The 24,235-nt window shown below is 46.4% G+C and overlaps 1 protein-coding gene and 1 long non-coding RNA gene across 14 annotated transcripts in view; one reads left to right on the forward strand and one right to left on the reverse strand.

The window, feature by feature from the left end:
* Window positions 1–24,235, reverse strand: part of PTPRT (protein tyrosine phosphatase receptor type T) — a 1,092,462-nt gene that overhangs the window by 74,171 nt on the left and 994,056 nt on the right. For 8 of the 13 annotated variants that reach the window (XM_067708176.1, XM_067708171.1, XM_067708174.1 and 5 more), the window contains 2 exons: window positions 22,311–22,501; window positions 2,279–2,366 (listed from right to left, as the gene is read on the reverse strand). In XM_067708176.1, coding sequence (XP_067564277.1) covers window positions 2,279–2,366; window positions 22,311–22,501 — 279 coding nt within the window. The remainder of the gene's footprint in view (window positions 1–2,278; window positions 2,367–22,310; window positions 22,502–24,235) is intronic. The other 5 variants (XM_067708175.1, XM_067708170.1, XM_067708173.1 and 2 more) reach the window with 1 other exon arrangement.
* Window positions 638–24,235, forward strand: part of LOC137207852 (uncharacterized) — a 28,274-nt gene continuing 4,676 nt past the window's right edge. Inside the window, exon 1 of the long non-coding RNA XR_010935332.1 lies at window positions 638–824. This is a non-coding gene — a long non-coding RNA (uncharacterized lncRNA). The remainder of the gene's footprint in view (window positions 825–24,235) is intronic.

The raw sequence follows: 24,235 nt of genomic DNA on the forward strand, positions 1-24,235 counted from the left end.
TGTTTATTTTTTCTATTATTATTTTCCCTTATACTATTGCATCATGATACCCATTGTACAGAGAGAAGACTAAGGCTTACAGTGAGTACACAAGGTCTTACAGCCTATAATTTAGTGGATCCCATCTGAACTCACCATCTGATACGGCGAACAGACAAGTGACCAGATATTTGAGGGCACTAGTACACGATGGTGCTCAAGCAGAGGATGGTCAGAGCAAGCAGAACCTGTACCTGGAATGCGAGTTCCCCGGCAGCAGAGACTGAGTGTCCCAGTGCCCAGCACGGGGCCTGCCTCAGAGAAGGCCCACACATCATAGGTCTTCATACACATTTCCTGACTGTTTGAACGTCTCTTCCCAACACTACATTTGCAAGAAATCTTTTCTTTTTTTTTTTTTTAAGAAATCTTGCTGTCTGCATGACTCTCTTCCAAGAGACAAATTACAAATGTTTTTCTGATTAGTTCTCCTATTCATAGCCGATTTCTAAATCAGCACAGGAAACAGCTAAGCTAAAACTTCTGCCTCTTTTTTCCTTTACAGGCCGCCTATATCTTACGCTTTCTTCCTCTAAGCTTTTTCTTAGGCAACGTCTAGACAGTGAAAGAAAACAAAACAAAACACTGAACTGTGCTAGAAATAATTCGTTATTCAGGATTTTTTTTTTTGGGCTGAACTGGGTTACTCTGAGAACTGAGACCAAGGGATGCTTCGTGCCCAACTGGTGAGATGTCAAATGGTCCAGGTTGGCTGTGCCGCGGCAGACAGGGGCTGTTGTTGACACCTGTTCTAATCAGAGTATGTGCTTGCCATTTTGTACGAGGTAAGTTCGTCCTCTGTATTTATGTTGTGTAGAAGGCTGTGCACACCAGTATCTGGCAATGATCATACTTGTGTGTGAACTGTGTGTGGTGTGTAGTTCTATGGCAGTGTCTCTCTCCCTCTCCTCCCAGCACTGAGTATCATGCAGGGTCCCACACAAGTACTGGCACTGCCCTTGTTCAGGCCCCCTCGTCCCTTGCTAGGACTCTTACAGTAGCCTAAGTGGTCCCTCTGCCTCCAGCCTCTCTCAATCAAATCCACCTTCCCAATAAGCTGCCCTGGTGATCCTTCCAAAATAGACATCTGATTACGCTTCCCTGCCCCAACCTGGCTTATTCCACATCCCCACATGGGTATTCAGTGAATTTTGCTTAAAAGAAGGAGGATGGTGTATCCACACTGCTCATCAGTGACCCTGAGAAAGTAACTCTATGGCTATGAGTAATGGTGCCAGGTACTGTGCCAAGGGTTTTACGAACCTTTTTTCAACCATCCTATCTTCATTCTTTTCCTCACTTTAAAGGCGAGAAAACTGAAGCTCAGAGAGGTCAGGTCACCTGCCCAGGGCCCCACAGCTGGGACAGGAGCCCAGGCAGTCTGACTCCAGAGCGCTCGAGCTACTCTGTGCCACTGCTTTCATCAAATCACACACCAGCGGGTGCTTCCAGGAATGCTAGAGCTCACCGCTGAGCAAAAGGCAATGTTCTTCCATGCCTCCCCCCAGGTCCACACAAAGCAAGCTTTCTGCTGCAGGCTCAGGGCCCCCAAACACCCGTGCCGACACAAGCCCTGAGTCGCAGGCACTCACCACAGGGCCCTGTCCCAGCCAGCAAGCAGTGGGGTCTGGCAGGAGTCGTGATGCCCTACACTCTACCTCTTGTGTGAAGAGGGTAACCCTGGGCTCCCCTGAGCCCTGAGCTGGCCCAAACCCTCAGCTGCAGGCCAGAGTTCCTGGCTCCTTTTGAGTGCCCATCCTTGCTTGGGACTCGACCTCCTTGGAATAGCATCATCTCTCACCTAGGTGTTCTCAGCCCCTCCTTCACGGGCTGGACCTCGCTCTCCACCCCCAAGATGCTGCCATGATGGGTTTTTGCAGAGGGGGCCTGCTGGGAACACCTTGTGGCTGGGCTTCCTCCCCGACCTGAAGAATTCTTGAGCGGGCAAGATCCAAGCTTCAGAGGTTTCCTGCATCTACTGTGCCAGCTCACTTTGCCCATGTATGCCCGCCCAATGCCCGCCCAGCTCCCTGCCTGCCCCCTCTGGCTGAGATCAGCCATGCTCTGTCATCCAGGCCAGGGATGGCAGGGAGGTTGAGACAGAGCTCCATGCTTAGCATGTGGACCCAAATCTGGAAACATCAAGGATTATTTGGTAACAAATTCCAGATAAATAATAGTGATAGCTTATTTGCGTCTGTGTTCCCAAAGCCTGGAGCCCTCCCAGAAAGTCACCTACAGGATATGATGTTGCCGTATCGATTCTTGTTGCGGTTTTCATCCTCTTTGGCTGTGTCCCACGAGGCTGTCTGCCCCTCCGGTAAGGCCTAGAAAGAAAGGACAGAGTGATTAGAATGGCTTGAGATAGGAGCTTTATCTGGGTGTCCACGGGGAAAACGAGACCCACTGTGATGGGTCACATAGTGCAAAAGACTGTGTGTTCTTGGATGGAGCCTGGGGAGAACACAGACTTGTCCCCTCCCTGGCTTATTCACCTGTTCAGGGACTCAAATGTTACTGATGTCTTTCGTGTGTCATGAGCTCAAATCTGGTGCAGTAGGGGAGTCATTTGTTCATTCGTTCACTGACGGATATTTGAATCCCGAATATGTGTTTGGTGCTATTCTAGGTACTTGGGATACAGCGAAATAGACAAAGCCCCCTTGAGCTTTCAGTCAACTGGGAGATGCAGCAAATGAACAAGCAAACATATATAGTTTTAAATAGTGTAAAATTCTGTGAAGAGAATAAAGCAGGGTAGAGGTACAGTGATCGTGCATGAGAATTATTTTGGATTGCACAGTCTGGGAGGGCTTCTCTGAGGAGGTAACATTTAAGCGAATTCCTTCATGATGTGAAAAAGCCGGTCATGCCAAGAAAAGTGGGAAGTGTTTTCCAGGCAGAGAGGACAGTGGAGGCAAAGGTGGTAACCGAGTGACCATGTTCAAGGATGAGGTGGGGAAAGCAGTGACAGAAGCATCTGGAGAGGCAGGGAGAGTTCAGGCTTTATAAGGCATTGTGGTCATTGGTAACGAGTTGGGTACTATTCCAGGTGTGATAGGAAACCATTTGAGGGTTTTGAGCAGGGCAGTTAGCTAATTTGATTTATATTTTACAAAGCAGCACATTCTGGCTCATGTATGGAACAGAGACTCCAGGAGGCCCAGGGAGGAAGCAGGGAGATCAGTTAGGAAGTTGTTACAATAGTCCTGCCAAGAGATGATGGTACCTTGGACCAAGATGGTGCAGTAGATGTGGTGGGAAGTGATGCAGTAGATGTGGTGGGAAGTGATTACTTTTGGATGTTCAGTTGAATATTGCAGATTTTGGCTCTCCCCCAGAAGCAGCCTCAGCAACAAGGATTCTAGCATTTGGGAGGCAATCCTAAGAAGCTCATGGGTGGGAGAGTGGGAAAAGTCAGACAATCGAGGGAAGAATGCCAATAAATACAGGGTACATCAACGAACAAATAACCACTGCACCTGAGGCTTAATCCCATGGGCCCATCTCATGGCTCAGAGTTGTTCTCCCAGAGGAAGAAGGGAGTTGGGGTATTTATCCCCCAGTTCCCATCCATCACTGATTGAGGACAACTCTTAGAAAATACCTTGGCACTTCTGTCATGCTCTGTAGACAAGTGTGCATACTCTTTTGTCTTAAGGAAGCACTCAGGCAAAAAGTCGCAAGTGCTTGCAAGAGGCGGGCACTGGGTGGGCATACACGGGCAAAGTGAGTGTGGAGGGGATGTGGGCAGGGCACCAACACATCTACTACAGACGAGGACTATGCAGGAAAGAGAAGGATGGAGGCTGACTGGTTAAAGAACGGAGTGGAGAGTCGCATCTTTTATTGAGATGGAGAAGAAACAGATGGGGGAGCAACAGGTTTGGGGAAGCACAAATTAAATGTTGTGTTCTGGGTAGATAAAGTATTGAATACTTAGAACCATGTATAGCACTTGCTTCTAAACGTGTTCAAAACAGTAAAAGAACAGGAGCAGCAGCCATGTTTGAGGTGACTAGTCAACTTTCAAGCTGAGATACTGAGCCGGAAGTTGGACACAGAGGTTCAGAGCCAGAGTTAGAAGGAAGGAAGAGATGGGACTCATCAGTTTAAGAGAAGACAGATGAGTGAACAACCATGTGACGTGATCTAGCAGTTATGAGCCAAGTGTTATGGAAACACTGGGGAGGGTGCAGCCACCTGTCTCACAGAGAAGGAAGAGGGGCATCTCAGGGAGTGTGAACAGCTTTAGAAAAGCTGCAAAAGCATGAATGTCAAACCACATCTTGACTACTGGCCCTACCCTGTCTCTGGTAGAAGAGGGTGGATGCCCTGCTCATGGCCCCTGCACTACTTCTGAGACTGAATTTGCTACCTCTTCAGTAGCAAATAGCTACTCCTGTCAGCAGGGCAGGGGAGAGGAGCTTCCAGTCATCTTAATACACCAGCCTTGACTTTGCCCAACTATTTCTTAGCAGGTCTACATCCTAAGCAAGGAGAAGTCTGTAACCTGATTGGTCAGAAATTCAGCCATTCAGTAGGCAATGTTTTATGGGCAGGCAGGACCACTGTCTATTCAAAGCCCAGACCATGCGTGATTCCCCCTTTCTTGCTTCCAGTCTCCCACGTCTCTTCCAAGCCAGGCTGGGTGGGTCTTCTTCTAGAGCAGGAGTTGGCAACCTTTTTCTGTAGTGGGTCAGATAACAGGCAGCATGGGCTTGGTAAGCCACGCAGTCTCTGTTCCAAGTACTCATACTCAACTCCACCGTTGTAGAGAGGACAAGTCCTAGACACAATGCAAACACATGGGCATGTCTGTGTTCCACTAAAATTGATTTACAAAAGCAAGTGTTGGGCTGGATTTAGCCTGTGGCTGTAGTTTGCTGACCTTTATTCTAAAAGCACGACCATGATCCTCCTCTGTGCAGTGGTTGGGTAGATAGAATGGGTGCCCATTCTGCTACCTAGCCATACCAGATTGAATGAAGATGGGGTGAGAGGTCCTTGCCCAGGCTAAGCCATGTTCTCTAACTTAGTTTTGCCCAGGGTTTTAGACTGGGGTAACAGAGTGCCTTCCCAGCAATTACTTGATCAGAATGTTGTTCTTTGTGTGTCAGAAACCCTTAGACTGGTACCCCGGAGGAGAAGCAAAACAGGTTCTAGGCTCTGCCCCAAATCTGAGCGTGGAAAAGTGCTATGGAGATAGGAGTGTGCTCGTTCTGCAAATGGAGGGCTTGTCTCTCCTCTTTCCCCCCTCATCCTGTATTTACTCATTATAATTGACCATCACCCTGCATCCCTCCTGCCACCGGTGCAGACCATCTGCAGACCCCAAATGGCTCGTGCTTTGCCGTGGAACTCTTAGAACCCAGATTCCAGCCCTTGGCCTCATCGTCTCACCGAGCCAGGTAGCTCCAGCTCTTTCAGGCAACTTGCCAGGCCTATATACTCTGGGTTCTCTGCAGGGGTGGGGAGTGCTTGTCTCAGTGGTGGCATTAGACTTCTTGATGTTTAAACTGATATTCTGGGGATGGATTTCTACCTGAAACCCTCTGTAATAAAAGCCACTATTCATCTAATATCCACCTAAAGTGCTAAGAAACCGAGAAGAGCACCCTCTGAATGTTTTCATACTCATTTTTTGGGCAAAAAAAATCTGCTGGCTACTCATTATGTGCCAGGATTCAGGTTACAGTTAGATTAAGGTTTTGTAATGGCTGAACATTAGAATTGTCTGGGGAAGCTTTAAAACTCCCAGGCCCTACCCCAGACCATTAAATCAGAGTCTAATCAGGCACCAGTGGTATTTAAAGCTCCCCAGGGGATTCTAATGTGCAGCCATGATTCTTGCAAACAGTGAATTTACCTGGAGAAATACTTTTCCGCAGGTCTCCTCTTGGTTTGGATTTGTCCCCTCCAATCCATTCTCCTGTATAATCAGAGAGATCTTTCTAATATGTGAATAGGACCCAGTTACTCCCCTTGCCATTGTCACTTCAGTATACATTCCAAACTCTTTAGTACAAGGTCCTTAATGATTTCACCCCATATGCCCCTCCAGCCTCATTTCTTACCCTTAGAACAATATTTCAGTGATTAGCAACTAAACACAATGCCAGAGACAATTTCAGGTGTTACAGACTTCTGAGACTGACTATACACACAGTGTTCCCTCTGCCTGAAATTCTCTTCCACCTGAGTCTGGCTGGTAAACTCCTACATATCCTTCAAAACCCAGTTCAAACATCTTCTCTTTGGTGAAACCTTCCTTGCTTACTTTCCCACCATCCCACTGCATCCCCAGCTAGTCAGTCACTTCTTCTATTAGCTGGACTCCTTTACATCTGATAATTTGAATGTCTTGTCTTCCAACCTGGTGATGGGCTACTCCAGGTAAAGGGTAGCATCTTATTTATGTCTGTATCTTCATAACCCAATACTGGCTTTGTATTTCATATGTGCTTGAATCACCCCTTTTGAATAAACGAATGGATGGATAGATGGAAAAAAAAATAGTGTGTGAGATGGCTTCTGTGCATACAGAGGCAAAGATCCTGGAATCTCAGAGGTGTAAGTGGCCTTGAAAATAATTTGTTTGTGCTCCCTTCCACAATCAGCTGATAAGCTGATCCCTAACATCTGTTAATTGGATACCATCAAACTTGGATGCCCTTGGTGATGGAGAGCTCACTACACCATAAAGCTTCCTGCCTCACTTTTGGACAGACCCTCTGGGCATTTCTTTGTTTACTCTGCCTCCGCGTACTTCGCTTTGCCCTGATCCACGGGGACCCACAGAGTACGTATGCACCCTCTGCACCACGGTACTGCAGAAGTTTAATGAACGTCCCTGCCCACCCTCAGAGTCCTGAAATGGCACAGTTTGGGAGTCCTTTCAACATCCATGCTCTTCAGGATAAACCCAGTGCGAAGATATCCTTTGAAAAATCCTAGATAGTTGTGATGAGTGGCATGTCTCCGTGGGAGACCATGCAGGCTCCTGGCACAGTCTTGGGAGCCTCTGTGTCCCCCCCCGGTGGGGGATGAAGGAGAATGTGTTGGCCCGGGGGCCGTGATGATGTTGACAAAGGCTGAGAGGCAACACCTCAGGCAGCCGCCCAGGAGTGAGTGGTAATGACCCCTTAGTTTGCAGACTTTGATCACACATCCATTTCCATTTTTAGGGAGCTGCAACCTAATAGGGGATAATCTCAGGAAGGAAAAAAATATGAGGGGGAGTCTCATCTCCGTCTTCAAAGTGAGCCAGCCGCGGGGGATTATTTTTGTATCAGTGGCTAGTTGCAGTAGATTGACCAGGGAATGGTGGCAGTCATTAGGGCTAATCACATTCTTCTGAAACCAGAACTGCCATCTCATTATATTCATCCATTATCAATCTCCGCTTTGCTTTTCTCATTCTCTTCCCCTTAGAGCGCTGAGCTCTATTTTTACACTCTTCTCTTAGTGTGGAAATGTTTCCAACTCTTCCACAGTGTTGCTTTTCTAAGGCAGTCATTTTTCTTTTTTTTTTTTTTTAAGTCCTAAAAGGTGTATTGGGGGCTGTCTGCATCTCTGGAGGTCTGAGCTGTGGTATTCACAGAATCCTCAAAAGGCAGATCTGAAAGGATCTTTTGAGAATGTTATTGCCTCACTTTACAGATCAGCAAAGTGAGGTCTGAAAACAAGAAATGACTCACCCAAGAATGCGTATTAAGTGAGCCCTTCTTCCCTGTGTCCCTTCTTCCTTCTCTCTTTCCTTCCATTTCCAATGACCACCTGGGCACTAGGACTACGCTAGGTCCTAGAAATAATAGCAATGAACACGGCAGACAAGATCTCATGGACTTTCTGTCCTAGTTGTGGGAAGGTGCAAACAATAAACAAGATAATTATTGTTTAAAACAAGTGCTACAAAGGCAACAAAGTCCTGGGAGAGACAGTGACTGGAAAAGGCACCGCTTTAGGTAGGGTGGCTTGGGCAGAACTCTTGGAAAAGGTGGCATTTGAGGAGGAAAAGAGCAGCCCCTGACTTCCAGGGGCTGGCCTGGCACTGCCAGCTGGACCTTGGTGTTTTCCTGTTGAACTTAAACAATTTCACAGAATGCCAACACCAGACAAAGCTCCTCTGAGACCAGGATGGAACAAGGCTAAAACTAGACCACTCTGTAGTCATATCCAAACACAAACAGGAATGTTGCCCAAGCCAAAAAAAACCAACAACAACCCACCCTCCATCCTGGCTCATGTGTGATGCTGCTCCTTTGCCAATTTCAGCTGTAGCCCCGAGCCTGTTCCCCCTTCTAATAGTTAAGATTTATTAAGGTACCCAACCCTACCACTTCCTATTGGTGTCTAATCTAGAACAAAGCCTCAAATCACCTAACACAGCTCACATCCCATGAGCCCTTTCTGACACCCTCTTCCTGAGATTTCCCACAGTTCCTAAATCCAGCTTATTCAACTCCAGGTGTACTTCTACTGGTCTCCTGTTGACACATCTGAGCTGAAAAATAGATGATGAGCAGAAGCCAGCTCTATGGCAAGAGCTGGGGGAAGAATGTTCCAGGATGACAACGGGTGTGGAGGCCCTGAGATGGAATGAGTTTGGTGTATTCTAGAACTTGAAGGGAGGCTCTACAGAGCTGAGAGAATATAAGTGACACATCATGTGGATGGGGAAGGTGTGGTGCTCAGCTGAGGTCTTGTGGACCACGGCCAAGAATCAGAGTTTTATTTTAAGTCAATGGGGATGCTTTGGACATTTTTAAAAATGAGGAGGCGAAGCCAGTACCAGCATGTTGACAAGTGGCTGAGAGCACTCGTCTCTTAAACCCTCCCTGTATCCTTCTTGACAGGCTTCACAGACTTTAGGATAAGATTATCATCTGGTACTTGTCCCAGACCAACTCTTCTTATGGTCGGTAGGCATTCCACCTACCCACCCACCCACCGTCCCTCTCGGTCAAGGAGCTGAGGTCCTGGAGCCAGGGGGAGCTCAGGTCACCTGACCGCAAGTCACAGGCTTCTTCTGACCTGTTATGCTGAGTCGCAGGACTCCGCAACCTAGCCCGGTTTCCCCCCTTAATACTTCCATTTCTTGTTAGAACTGAGAATTGGCCCTGATGTCTGCTTGGCTGACTCCTCTTCCTACCTGTTGGTTTGGCCCTACTGAGATAAGAAAGTCCTTTCTGAAGCTTGCCACCCTTCTTGGACACGCTTCTCTGTACCTAAGCCTCCTTGAGTTAGGCCCCAGATAGCGAGACATCAGAACAGAGTCTCCAAGAGTAGCTCACTCCAATCCATGGCTGAGAGTATCCTGCTCCATTTCCTTTACCTGTTCACCCACTAACCTCAGCGGATTCTGTCAGCTATGAGGCCCTCCTCACTCCCTTTGGCCTGACTGTATCCCTGGAGATAATTAATTGGATATGATATGCCCTGGGGTGTAGCAAAACCAGGCCCAGGGAATGCTGACCAGGCAGTTCCTGGCTGATGCTTCAGGGCACAGCCGAGGGCATGCTTCCTCCATGATCAGTCTGGGCTGCCAGGGTTTCTCCGTGACCCCACCCACCACTGCACTCTCCTGATGCAGGGAAGATCCCAGAGAGTCTTCACAAAGGAGGAGCCATTTTACCTGGGTCTTTCACACATCTGTCTCGTCAAGAAACATCTCTTGCCATGCATTTGAGAGGGAAAAGGCAGGGCTTTGCAAAAGGGAGACAGACTAGAGTGTTTGGATATTTTTACTGCAAATCATTTTACCACTCCAAGTCTCAATTAACTTTTTTGAAAATTAAGTCAATAATACACCCTTCAGGCTAGGTGTGGGGGAAGGATCTGACTACACAGGGGCGGCATGGGGAATTCTTTTGCCAATGGAACTCTTATGTACCTTGATTGTTTTGGTGTTTATGTGACTCCATGCATGTTAAAACTCATAGAATTGTATACCCTGCGACCCCCAAATAAATTTTGCAGCATATAAATTTAAAAATGAAAAAAATACACCCCACGGAGTTTTGTGATGATTAGTGATTACCTGAGATCATGCCTGTAGGCACCTAACCCAATGCCTGGCACATGGCAGGTGTTCAGACTCTTCCATCCCAAGGATATGCTATCCAGCCCCCTTGTTTCACCCCCAGAATTCATTCTCTGCCTCCTATTGAGCAGAAACATCCAGATTATTGTCACAAGACAAAAGCGGGGGGCTCCTTGGTTTGCCTCAGACCAAAGGGGTTCCTGGGATGTAGAACTTTCGTTTAAAACTGGGACGATCCTGGGAAAACTGGGACAACCTGGTCACAGGTAAGACACAGTATTAAGGGAGTGAGAAGGAGTTTTATGGGCGGTTGGAAGCCTAAGGTCTGGTCTCAACTGAGGTCCATGAGCTCAGTAAGTACCCATGTTTACTGAAGGCCATGGCTAGTTGGTGGATGGCAAAGGTTACCATGGATGGCTGTACAGGCTGTGCACAACACAAGAGCACCAAATCGAAGGGAGCACCGTTCCTCTGGTAGGCATGACAGATTTCTGTATATATTATGAACATCTTCTGCACGGTGATAAAGCCAAGTATCTTGAGACAGGTGTACCTTTTGCTATTTCACTCTAAGGCGCTGTATGAGTCAGCGGTGGCCCTGGCAGAGACCACGCTTTCAACAAATGCCTGCTTCTCTGCTGAAAAGCACACGCCTTAGGGATTATAAACGTGGACAGAGAAGGCAGGAGAGGATGACTAATGACATCTCCTCAGAGTGGCATCAGGAGAGCAAATATTATTGTGTGCCATGCCACTAAGGAGACGGTAATTTATGAGTTCTGGGGATGTTGAGTCAAAAATCGGAGGGCGGCAAGATGGGGGTATTTGTCTGTGACAGGAGTTTGGAACGAGCAGAAGAGTTGAGTATCTATCTGCATCTAGAGTCACAAAGCACCCTTTAAAAGGCCCCACTGAAAGCTACGAGATCTCTTTTAAATGACAAAGTTTAGGTCAGCTGTTCTCAAACTTTGGTAGGGTTCCAGATTTTCTAGAGAATTTGGTAGAATGCAGAGGCCTTGGCCCTGTCCTGCATCCATGAGCCTGTGTCTCAATGTTCTTTACTAACTCCAGGTGGTCCTGACACATAACACAGTTTAAGAACCACTGTTTTAGGCAGGAAGGTGATTGGAAACAGCAAATTCCTGGGGAAGACTCACTCTGAAGACACTCTATGCACCTACAGAGACAGCCCACGACGTGAGGGTCTTTCTGTGCCAGTGTCTTTCTTTAAGAAATACTGCCTTTTAAATTTCTGGATGGCGCTATTTTTTTTTTCAGTTTTTTAAACTGAAGTACAGTTGATTTACAAATTGTGCCAATCTCTGTGGTACAGCAAAGTGACTCTGAGTCTAAAATACGGCACAAATGAACCTATCTACCAAACAGAAACAGACTCATAGACCTACAGAACACACTTGTGGTTGCCAAGGGGGAGGGCGGAGGGAGAGGGATGGACTTGGAGGTTAGGGTTGGTAGATGCAAACTATTACATTTAGAATGGATGGGACTATTCTTTTTATTTTATTATTATTTTTTTTACCATCTTTGTTGGAGTATAATTGCTTTAAAATGGTCTGTTAGTTTCTGCTGTATCACAAAGTGAATCAGCTATACGTTTACATATATCCCCATATCCCCTCCTTCTTTCATCTCCCTCCCACCCTCCCTATCCCACCCCTCTAGGTGGTCACAAAGCCCCGAGCTGATCTCCCTGTGCTATGCGGCTGCTTCCCACTAGCTATCTATTTTACATTTGGTAGTGTATATATGTCCATGCCACTCTCTCACTTCACTGATGGGACTATTCTTAACCATAAAGTTTTTCACCAGTACTCTGCAAATCAATTAAATTAATATTTAGTATACTATTTTCCACATGCTTCAGAGAAGCATGAGAGATGAGGAAGATGCTGGCCTTACTTCCAAGAGGCCTATAGTTTGATGGGAAAGCTCAGACTAGTGTACATCTATTCCTCCCATCTCTGAGCCTATGACCTGGGGGACCCCTGCCTCCCATTCCAGGCTACAGACTTCTGGTCCTGTCCACACATTTTCTCCATGCATGAGTTTCTGGGAGGGTGCCTCTGGGTCAACAGCTCTCCCCTAAACTTGATGTCAGCTAGAGTTAAGGGGTGGACGGTCAAAGGCCATGATTTACCTTGTTCATTCTGTTCAGGAAAACTGTGAAAACTTCCTATTTGTCTCCCCAACTAGTTTCATATTGATTTTTCTTTTTCATAGACAGGCATCTTTGTTTCCTGTCTAAGAGCTGGCTTGCAACATTTCAACTCTTTTATGTTTCTGAGCCCCTAAACCTCTGTTTCACTCTGTCACACATGCTCTTCCTCTACCCAGCCTTCTACTTTTCTTCAGCTCAGTGCCTCATCTTTTAGAAAGCTTCTGATTGATGCTGGCAGTAATCACTGACAAAAAGCAAAAATAAACGACAAAACCCTGCTTTCACCCTGGACCGCCCTTTCTCATGGGTCCACAAAGCATGTTAACTAGAGTTCCGTCATGTGATTATGTGGTGTGGTAAGACCCTGAGCTTCCTTCAAAGTAGGGTCTTTATTTTCTTTCTGTATCTTCCTAACTATCTCCAGTAAACTACACAGTGTAAGGTACTCAGTAAGTGTTTCTGGCCAAATGAAGTACCAGCATATATTATCAGCCTTCAGGAGTCCATGCTATGTAGTCAAACATGTCACAGAAGATGAAACATGGACCCAGAGATGGAAGAGTCTTGTCCAAGTCCACCCAGCATATCAGTAGCAGATTGAGAACCACGTCTTAACTCTCACTTGAGACACTTTTCTATGGTACCACCTGAAAATTGCTCACTTGGTTGGGGAGGATTCCAATTAAACAGAAAATATTGTTTGCTGGGTTACAAACAGAATACTAAGTGGAAAAATAAAAATAAACTCAAAGGAAAGGACTCAGTTAATAGTCTCTTGTACATGAGCTCTTTCTTGCTAGGAAAACTTCCAAGTCTGAAACCACATGGTTCCTGATGTCTTTTGGCCACCTCTGGAGAAGGCCCAGTTTCTCCTTATTTTAATCCACGGTGAGTGGAATGAAATGAGCAGGCAGAGTCAAGTCTTTCTATTTTGGTCATTATGAGTTTCCAGAGTTGGAGAACAACCATGGTTTTCCCTTTCACGATTTGGGCTTCTGCCACTAATTCCCCATGCCCCTACCCAAGAATCACTCACTTGCAAATTGAGCAGCTGGGCCAGAATCTCTCAGAGATCACCTGCAGTGGCATGTTCTGGGACTCTTTTACCAACTGAGGAGAGAAAAAAACTGTGGGAGAAGCAGGAGGTCCACTCTGTCTCTGCTCAGGTGGCTCTGAGCAGAGAAGAGGGCACCTGGGGAGACCCGAAGCATCCATCTCCTTGGTTACCCTCCATCGGGAGGCTGCCTGCCCACCATCACTTAGACGACTAAGAGAAAGATGGCAACACTGGCCTCACCCCATACAAGCCATGCACATGGCGTATCTGCCCAGAGCTGGAAAATGAACAAATGTTTGCTCTTCATTAGGCTGCATCACATTCCTCACAGCTGGTCCTTGTTGCCTTAAATAATCTTAATGGAGCTGTAGTAACCAATACCTTCTGGTTTCCCTACTGGGCTTGTTCTATTCATTATGATGACAGGCTGCCTGGATTGGACTGGATTAACATGCTTCTCTTCCTTCTCTCCATCACAAAGTCACCTCACCCTATTGCCCCACATCCTTCCCAAACTTGATACTCATCTGACCACGACAGTGTCTGGCGTTCTAGGACTCACAGACAATCCCACTCTCCAGCCAACATCTGTTAGCATTTGATGGCATGCTTAGGATTTTTGGTTTGTAACTGGGAAAGGTGCCCCCAACTTTGGGCTGGGGGAGGTAGGAGGGGGAGGAGGGAAGACTCTGCAGTCCAGGATCACGTGAAGAAGCCCCTTGACTCTAATGTGACTGTGGTCCAATAGCAGGGCAGATTTGTGGGGTCCTCACATGCCTCCATGGGCATCGGATGTGACCGGGAGCAAGTACAGCAGGTGAGGGGAAGGGTCTGTGGACACAAGCAGGGCACGTGCAGGGGACTCCACGGGCCTCCTCAGACCAGCGTCTCAACCTTGAAAGTACATTAAAGTCCTCTGGAGAGCTTAAGAAATACTGATCCCTGGATCCCACTTCCAGAGATTCTGATTTAATTGGTCTGAAGGATAGCCCGGGTGTTGGTGTTTTTAAAACTTCCCTGGGTTATTCTAATGTGCAGTCAAGATTGAAAGCCTCTAAGACTCAGATCTGTACGGGAAGTGCAGTTAATTTGCCTCAGGCCTCCTTGAGTTCTTAGGAACCCAAGGTCCCTGGTCAATCACGGTGGCTAGGACTTGAGACATAACTACGGGGGTGGTAGCCCCAGAGAGTGGGGTCCAGTGGAGCTACAGGTGGGATGGGAGATCCGGCTGGCCTGGACAATTGGTTCCCACTGAGACTCCCAATATATCATGGACAGAAGCACTCTTTGGATCACTCTGACCAATGTCTTCATGCCCATTGCATAAATATGAAAATGGAGGCCCAGAGAGGGGGAGTAACTGGCTCAAGGTCACCCAGATAGTTAATGAAAGAGACAGGGCTTAAATCTAGGCATTTTGACTCTCAATTCAGGACCATTCATGCATTATTTCAAGTCACCGAACTTAAAATATATGCATTGAGAGGTTCAAGTTTACACGCTAAAGAGAGCAAGCTGATTTTATGGCTCGACATGAAAGAATGTGTGTGGGCTTGTCTAGGCTCGGGGCACAGTCTCCAGGTTCAGGCAAACCCATATTTTCCTTGAATTACTGTCCCAGCCCCCTACCTGCCTCTGATCTCCCTGTTCTGATCTACGACAAATAGTTGCATCTAAAAGGCGAATCCAAAGTGGCTGTATCAATTTACATTCCCACCAACAGTGCAAGAGGGTTCCCTTTTCTCCACACCCTCGCCAGCATTATTGTTTCTAGATTTTTTGCTGATGGCCATTCTGACTGGTGTGAGATGATATCTCATTGTAGTTCTGATTTGCATTTCTCTAATGATTAATGATGTTGAGCATTCTTTCATGTGTCTGTTGGCAATCTGTATATCTTCTTCGGAGAAATGCTATTTAGGTCTTCTGCCCATTTTTGGATTGGGTTGTTTGTTTTTTTGTTATTGAGCTGCACGAGCTGCTCGTAAATTTTGGAGATTAATCCTTTGTCAGTTGCTTCATTTGCAAATATTTTCTCCCATTCTGAGGGTTGTCTTTTGTTCTTGTTTATGGTTTCCTTTGCTGTGCAAAAGCTTTTAAGTTTCATTAGGTCCCATTTGTTTATTTTTGTTTTTACTTCCATTTCTCTAGGAGGTGGGTCAAAAAGGATCTTGCTGTGATTTATGTCACAGAGTGTTCTGCCTATGTTTTCCTCTGAGAGTTTGATAGTGTCTGGCCTTACATTTAGGTCTTTAATCCATTTTGAGTTTATTTTTGCGTATGGTGTTAGGGAGTGTTCTAATTTCATTCTTTTACATGTAGCTGTCCAGTTTTCCCAGCACCACTTATTGAAGAGGCTGTCCTTTCTCCACTGTATATTCTTGCCTCCCTTACCAAAGATAAGGTGACCATATGTGTGTGGGTTTATCTCTGGGCTTTCTATCCTGTTCCATTGATCAATATGTCTGTTTTTGTGCCAGTACCATACTGTCTTGATTATCCTACTGGGCATATACCCTGAGAAAACCATAATTCAAAAAGAGTCATGTACCAAAATGTTCATTGCAGCTCTATTTACAATAGCCAGGACATGGAAGCAACCTAAGTGTCCAACAACAGATGAATGGATAAAGAAGATGTGGCACATATATACAATGGAATATTACTCAGCCATAAAAAGAAATGAAATTGAGTTATTTGTAGTGAGGTGGATAGACCTAGAGTCTGTCATATAGAGTGAAGTAAGTCAGAAAGAGAAAAACAAATACTGTATGCTAACACATATATATGGAATCTGAAAAAAAAAAGGTCATAAAGAACCTAGGGGCAAGACGGGAATAAAGACGCAGACCTACTAGAGAATGGACTTGACGATATGGGGAGGGGGAAGGGTAAGCTGTGACAAAGTGAGAGAGTGGCATGGACATATATACACTACCAAACGTAAAACAGAGAGCTAGTGGGAAGCAGCCGCATAGCACAGGGAGACCAGCTCGGTGCTTTGTGACCACCTAGAGGGGTGGGATAGGGAGGGTGGGAGGGAGGGAGACGCAAGAGGGAGGAGATATGGGAACATATGTATATGTATACCTGATTCACTTTGTTATAAAGCAGAAACTAACACACCACTGTAAAGCAATTATACTCCAATAAAGATGTTAAAAAAAAAAATAAAATAAAATAAAAGCAAATCCAGCTTAAAAAAATCCTGCTCCCTTCAATGGCTTCCCATTGCTCCTGGAATAAAATCCAAATCCCCTTGCCCACACCCCACGCCTGCCCCTACTAACAATTTCAGCCCCATCTCCTTCTTTGCTCCCTCCTATTTCTCAAGCTTTGGCTTAGGCCTTATGTCTTCCAGAAAGCCACTGGCTATCCATCCTCACGCTAGGCTTAATGCATCCCACCTCCAAGGGCTCTGATAGCACTCTGGGGATACCTCTACTGTGACATTTTGCCAAACAGTGAAATAGTTTATATGCGCATGTCGAAGAATAAGCTCTAAGCTCCCCAGAAGACAAGGACTCCATCTTGTCTCCTCAGTTTCTAGAGTCCAGTACAATGCCTGGTCTATGAAAAGTGCTCTGACATCTCACAGTTGAAATTCTGTGTTTTTAATATCACCTATGTGCCAATGGCTCCCAAAGTTTTCTCCCCAGTCCAGGCTTCTTTCCCAAATTCCAGACTCATATATCCAGCTACCTACTTTCCATCTCCACTGAGATATCTAATAGACATCTTAGTTCAAAATCAAACTCCCCATTCCTTCCTTATCCCCAAGTCTGTTCCACCTGCAGCCTTCCCATCTCCACCGGTGGCAACTCCATCCTTCCAGTGGCTTGGGTAATAGCCTTGAAGTCACCCTTGATTCCTCTCTTTCTCTCCCAGGCCACATGTAATGTGTTAGAAAGTCCTGTTGGCTCTATCTTTAAAATACATTCAGAATCCAGCCACCTCTCTCCACCGCCGCTGCCACATCCCGGGTGAGTCAGCACTGTCTCTCTGCTGGGTCACTGCAGTGGGCTCGCAACTGGTTTCCCTGCTTTTACCCTTTCCTCCCTCTGTCTATTCTCCACAGAGCAGCAAGAATCAATCTTTCAAAATAATGTCAGAAAATTATCACTTGTCTTCTCAAAACGCTGCAGTGGCTTTTCATTTCATTCAGAGTAAAAGCCAAAGTCCCTATAATGACTTATAAGGCACTATACGATCAGGCCCCCTTTATTTCTCCAATTGCACCTTCTATTACTTTTCTTTCTTGTTCACTGGACTCACACCACACTTGACCTCCTTGTACATGCCAGATATATTACTCCCTTGATCTTGACTCTTTTCCTCCAGATACTTTCCAGCATGTCTCTGCTCAAATCTCATATTCTAATGAAAGACTGCCCTTTCAGCCTGTTTAATACTGGAACTCCTTCACCTCATGTCCCTGGAATATACCATCTCCCTTCCTTGCGCTTCTCTTTCATTTCCCATGGTACTTACTTGTGGAAGACTGTAATATCCACAGATTATATTTTCCACTACTCCTGTTCCGTATTCCCTCTTAGAATCTTGCAGCTACACCTCCCTTCATCAAGAGATGGAGTCTAATTCCCCTCCCCCAGAATGTAGGCAGTTATTGTTTGCGTATAACCAATATAAGGTGGTTGGAGTGATGCTGTGTGGCGACCAACTGTAGGTAACAAGGGGTGACGCACTTTCCACCTTGTTAGCTAGCGGGCTCACCAGCAGAGCTCTGCGCCACCATGTAAGAAGTTCAGCGATCCCGAGGCAACCATGCTGTGTGGAAGCCCAGGCCACCGGAAGAGGCTGAGTGTAGGTGTTCCAGCTGGCAATCCCAGCTGAGATCCCAGCTGTTAGCTATCTGAGTGAAGACACTTTCAGATCTTCAGTCCCAAGCCTTAGAGCATTCCCAGTCAAGGCTTTAGACATCATGGAAGAGAGAAAGACTATCCCTGTTGTACCCTGTCCAAATGCCTGACCCACAGAATCAGTGAGCACGATAAACTGGCTGTTCTACGTCACTAAGATCTGGGGTAGCTTGTAATACAGCAAACAGTGTTTTTCACTGTCTAACATACTATATTATTTACTAACATATTACATTAGGTAAGTTATTGTAAAATAACTTCCTTATTTTTAAGTCTATTGTTTATCTTGGGTTTCCTCTGCTAGAACACAAGCTTCACAAGGGCATGTATCTTTGTCCATTTTTGCTCTCTGTCGTATCCCAAATACCTCGAACAGTTCTTAGAAATAGTAACTACTCAGTAAATATTTAATGAGCAAATTTGTAAGTGATTGTACAACTTAAGTGAATTTTAGAAGACACAGCTTGCTATAGCTGAGAGGTCCCTTATATGTCAACTTGTCAAACCCACTAATTTGTATGAAAAAAATGATCAGGGTAGGCGAGTGACAGGCAACGGAGCACATGGCGTGTGGGTTTGATGGTAGGATTGAAGACCCAGGAATCATATATCTACAATAGGAAACAGTCTTCCAGTAGATTTGTGATTCTTTGTTCAGTATGTAGATTCCAGACATCACAGGAGGCTTGATGATCAAAGCAATATCCAGCTATAGTCTAAGGAAGTGGAAAGACACCTATGAAGTAATGTCTTCCAATTAACCTCTAGTTAATCAGGAAATGCTGTTAACTAGAAGTTAAGTATTCAAGCTAACTGATGAATATAACTTGAACTAACTGAGGGCAAGTCTCGTCTACTTAATGGTATTTATGGTTGAAGTGCAAATGATGGGACAACATTTATTGTTTTCTCTCTCATTATAAAAGCAGTTCATTTCCATGCTAGAAAATTTGGAAAATGTAAAAAGGCACCAAAAAAAAAAAAAGAAAAAAAAAATCAATCCAAATCCCACCACATAAGTATGGATACCTTTAAAAGATATCATGCTGGAAGGAAAGGCACCAAAGTCGTCCAATGTATTTGTATTTCTGTTTTCAAATCTTAGATCGCAAGTTCTTAGAACAGTGTTTCTCAGGCTTTGACTACTTGGCCCCTCTCTGATAAGCCACACATGTCCCTTAATGCTATTTGAAACTTTAAAACAAATTAAATATTATGACTAATAACTTATTAAACCTTCACGATATTGAATACGACTTTACAGACAACACACCTTCTCCTGACATTCACTCACCACACAGGTCTACACAAGTGAGTGTGAGCACACACACATGCCCCCCCCCCCTCCATACTTTAACGGGTTGGGATTGAGGCTGGAGAGAGATGGGCCCCAGGCTGAGCAGCTGCAAACAGTCTCCTGTAGACACTTCGAAATAAAGATAATGACAGGAGCAGAGCCCTGCTTGAGTAAAAGATAAGGCGAGCACATTTTTCTCATTCCTATGGTCAAGGAGACATCCTAGACCACACATGTTCAGAAAAGATACTCAGGGGTCAAAGGTGAGAGGGGGCGCCAGCCCATAGTATGTCCCGCCAACCTCCCAGAAACTCTCGCACTAGAATTTATCTTGGTTGAAAGATGTGCGTGCACATCTGGCAGGGCCCTGAGTCAGGCCAAATATGGGCACGAGCAAGATGACTGGCCAGAGGGAACGTGGAAAACTGCCCCCACATAAGCAATTTTAGCCACACCCCCTACTGGGCACGACTCACTCTGAGTCTGCCTGTGTGTACTTCCACACGTACTTTGCTTCTAATAAACATTTTATCTGCTTCATAATCTCTGTCTCTTTGCTGAATTCTTTTTTCAAAGAAGACAAGGACCGAGGTCCAGCCGCTGGACCCCACGGCCCGCTGAGATCAGGATCATTTAACCAACCTCCTAGGAAATAAGGCCCAGGGATGTGAGGTGATGAGACCGTCACCTGCAATTCTTATCTCAGTATCCTCCCAAAATTTATAGATTGAGTATATGAAAAATACTATTTTTTTTTCTTTTTCTTTTTGTGGTACGTGGGCCTCTCACTGTTGTGGCCTCTCCCGTTGCGGAGCACAGGCTCCGGACGCACAGGCTCAGCGGCCATGGCTCACGGGCCCAGCCGCTCCGCGGCACGTGGGATCTTCCCGGACTGGGGCACGATCCCGTGTCCCCTGCATCGGCAGGCAGACTCTCAACCACTGCGCCACCAGGGAAGCCTGAAAAATACTACTTTACTTAGACCGTATTTGAAATTAACTGCTGGGGACAGGAATAAAGACACAGATGTAGAGAATGGACTTGAGGACATGGGGAGGGGGAAGGGTAAGCTGGGACGAAGTGAGAGAGTGGTATGGACATATATACACTACCAAATGTAAAATAGGTAGCTAGTGGGAAGCAGCTTCATAGCACAGGGAGATCAGCTCTGTGCTTTGTGACCACCTAGAGGGGTGGGAGGGAGATGCAAGAGGGAGGGTATCTGGGGATATATGTATACGTATAGCTGATTCACTTTGTAATACAGCAGAAACTAACACACCATTGTAAAGCAATGACACTCCAATAAAGATGTTAAAACAAAAACAGAACAAAACAAAACAAAAGAAGTTAACTGCTGGTTCTCCTGAGCTGGTAATTACTCATGAGCATCGACATAAACGTTTTTGTTCACATAACTGCGTCAAACCGTTCTCCTTGCTACCATGTTTTATACTCTCAAAGTTTTAGGACCAGACAGGCCCTTAGTAATCACCTATCCAAACTCTTCATTCAACTGATAAAGAACTTCAAAACTCAGGTAGCAAAACGACAGGCCGCACAGCTTGTTGTACTGGAATCTGGATGTCTGGACACCCCCTACCGCCAAATTTAGCACAATTTCATGACCTCACACAACTTCTGAAATATTGCCTTGTGAGCTCTTTCTCAGAATACAGCCTGAGAGATAAGCTTAGTCTGCAGTATCAAGAGTTCCAAATGTGTGGGCGTCTGAGCCGATGCAGTTTCACGCACACAGTGAAGCTGAACCTCGCACACCTGGGCCACAGGAGGCATGTGAGAGAAAACACCACCACCACCACCACCACACAGCCTAGTGCGACTAACTCAGAGCCTGGCACACAGCAAATGCTCAGAAGGTATTTTGGGAAGGCTGGAGGAGAGGTAGAGAGAGGAAAGGAAAAGAGAAGAAAGAGATGCTCGGTTCCAAAGCCGCCCGCAGCTGGATTCCGACAGGCTCAGGAGGGACGCAAAATCCCTCTTGGGGGCCAGGCGCTCTCTAGCGCAGGAAAACATCTTAATGAGTTTTTCCTTCTACCTTTTGTTTGTAAAAGGTGAGGCCTAAAGGGCAAGGAGTGAGACAAAAGGAGTGAGATAAAGGTAGCTATAACTGTTCTGCATAATAAGGTAGAGGGAGTGGAGTTCTTTTCCTGGCTGCTATAAAAAGGAGGAGAAAAAAAAAAAGAAAATTTTAGGACACTAAAAGGAACTTTTGGGAAGGAAGTGGATAGAGACCTGTCTGGTGACCAGAACCTCACCTCAGGAGGACTTGTATTCAGGTACTTCCTGTACTTGGCTGCAATCCTTCTGTGATTCCCTAAACCTTAGTAACAACTGCTACTCACGAATCCTTGGCATTAGAGACTCGCTGGGGAGGAAGGTAAGGGATGTCCAAGGCAGGGGTTGCGGAGCAGGTACCGAGAGAGGGAGGACAGCAGTTGCCAGATGCGATATTGACTTGGGGGTGTTGAAAACACAACAGAAGCACGACCGTGAGGCAAGAGGTGACCAGGAGCAAGCAGGCCTGCTGAAAACCACTGGCAGGGGTGATCTGCTGGCTTTTCTACAACATGTGGGATGGGGGCTGGAGCCCTTCTATTGATATCTTCCCATTGCAGGCAGGTGTGACTCTAAGCTGATGCAGTAGGTCTGGGTGGGCCTGAGATGGTGCGTTTCCAGCAGGCTCCCAGGTGGTGTTGACGCTGCTGAACCCGGGACCATACTCTGAGTACCTTTAGTACCCATGAAGCCTCTGTGCCCATCAGGCAGTTTCCCGCAGGCTGGTCTCTTACCTCATATTCCTCCTTGAACCCGTAGCCCTGGCCTCTCTTCATCTGAGTGATGTGCTGGAGCAGGTCAGCCACCCGGATGGCGGGCTGGAACTGGTCCCGGGGATAGCTCATCTCCACGGGGTCACAGGCCCGGTAGGGGTGAGTCTGGATCGTGAGGGTGGGCTGGGACAGCTCCCCACGGCTGCCATCTGCTTCAAAAAGAAGGAGGGAGAACAGACCATCACCTATAGGAGTTTTGTCCTCTGTCCTCTGTGCCTCCCCTAGGTTGACCTCAGGAGGGCAGAGGGAACTACCTCAGGACTCAGCTGATCAGGGAAGAAACACGGTTTCCCTGGCGTGGCGTGGCGGTAGATTTAAACATGAAAACAACAAACAAACCAGTGACACAATAACCCTTGGTTCGTTTCTACTTCAAGGGTGCATCTTGATGGAGTAAAGACAGGGTTCCAGGTTGGCTGTCATCTCCTGCCTGTTTCTGTCCTTCCTTCAGCCTTGTCAGGGTGGTCTCAGGCAATCCAGGCCAATCCTAGAACCAGTGAGAAGCCAGGCAGGATGGATACTAGGAGCACCCTCCTGTTGAGGAAGCAGACTACCTGGAACCGTCTCTGGTGCCTGCCCGCAGGTGAGGAGAGCCTCAGGTCCCTGGAGATCAGAGCCATGTGTCTGCTTCTGGTCCATCTGCCTGCATCCCCGTGTGACCTGGTTTCTCTACTAGTTTGTTTCCTTTGGGTCATACACTGGGAGGAATTGGAGCCAGTCTTGGACCCGCAGTAGATAGCAGAGACCTTGACCCTCTCAGCTGCTCTCCAGCTATGGGCTCTGCAACAATGATCACCTTCTGCCTACTGTCTAGTTTCCCCAGAATTTAACACTCTTAATCCAGGAGTGATGCTGAACCTACCTTGCAGGTGGGGAAGCCTGAGCCTCCTCCTTCAGTCCTGACAGCTACTTCTCCCAGGCCTGGGTCCTACGCCTCATGTCCTTCATACATCTATCCTTGGTATAAGATCTATAATCTCGCCTGATAATAATCTTTAGACACACTGAGTTGTGTTAACTGCTCCCTACTAGTTGGGCCACCCTCAAAACTGATGCCTGCTTAGGTTGGAATTTGAATTCCTCTGCTCCCCTTAGACCAGTAAAACCACTTTCTTACCCTATGAACTCCCTGCCAGCCATACACTGTCAATCTTTCAGGGCCAGTTCGTCTTACCCAGAACCATTCAGGCTTGGTCTCCCCAACCTCCTCCCAAAGACATGGACAGTCTATGCTCTAGACCCTCCTGTTTGTGGCATGCAGAAGATGAGCAATGCCAGATCTGATGCGTCTCACCCAGATGTTTTCAGGCACTGCAAGGGACCAAGGCAGACCCCACGGGGCCTAGGCCACACTCGTTCCCTGGGAGTTCTAGCATACATTCCTCATTTTCTGCAACTTGTCTTTTCAAAATCCACGTATCTTTCAGCTTGTTTCTCTCTGTCGCCATAATCCATCAAACACTGACTCTGTATGTAAAAGTGAACTTTCCTCCTATGTGACAGCATGAGCAAAACTCTTCCTAGTAAGGAAGGATTGCCAACAGAAGGATCTAGAATATATAGGTTTATGCTCCAGGAAGAAGGGCCTAGGTGAGACGTAAGCACAAGTTTTCTGACAAGCATGAGAAAAATACTGCTGACTTTTCTCCTGGGATTTGAGGTAACAGGTGACACGTCTTCACTGGCGTTGCTTAAACATAGAGCTGGCAAATGTAGGCACAGCTTCCCTTCTCCATCACACCCTTGTGATCAGGAGTTAGATTTACTGAGACCCTACTCTGTTCCAGGGACTCTGGTAGACACTGGAAACGCACAGAATACAGGTTTCACCCTCAAGGCTGGGTGGTCTAGTATAGGGTAGACAGACAAGAAGAACCACTGGAAGC

The sequence above is a fragment of the Pseudorca crassidens genome, chromosome 15, assembly GCF_039906515.1.
Source record: "Pseudorca crassidens isolate mPseCra1 chromosome 15, mPseCra1.hap1, whole genome shotgun sequence".
Lineage (NCBI taxonomy): Eukaryota > Metazoa > Chordata > Mammalia > Artiodactyla > Delphinidae > Pseudorca > Pseudorca crassidens.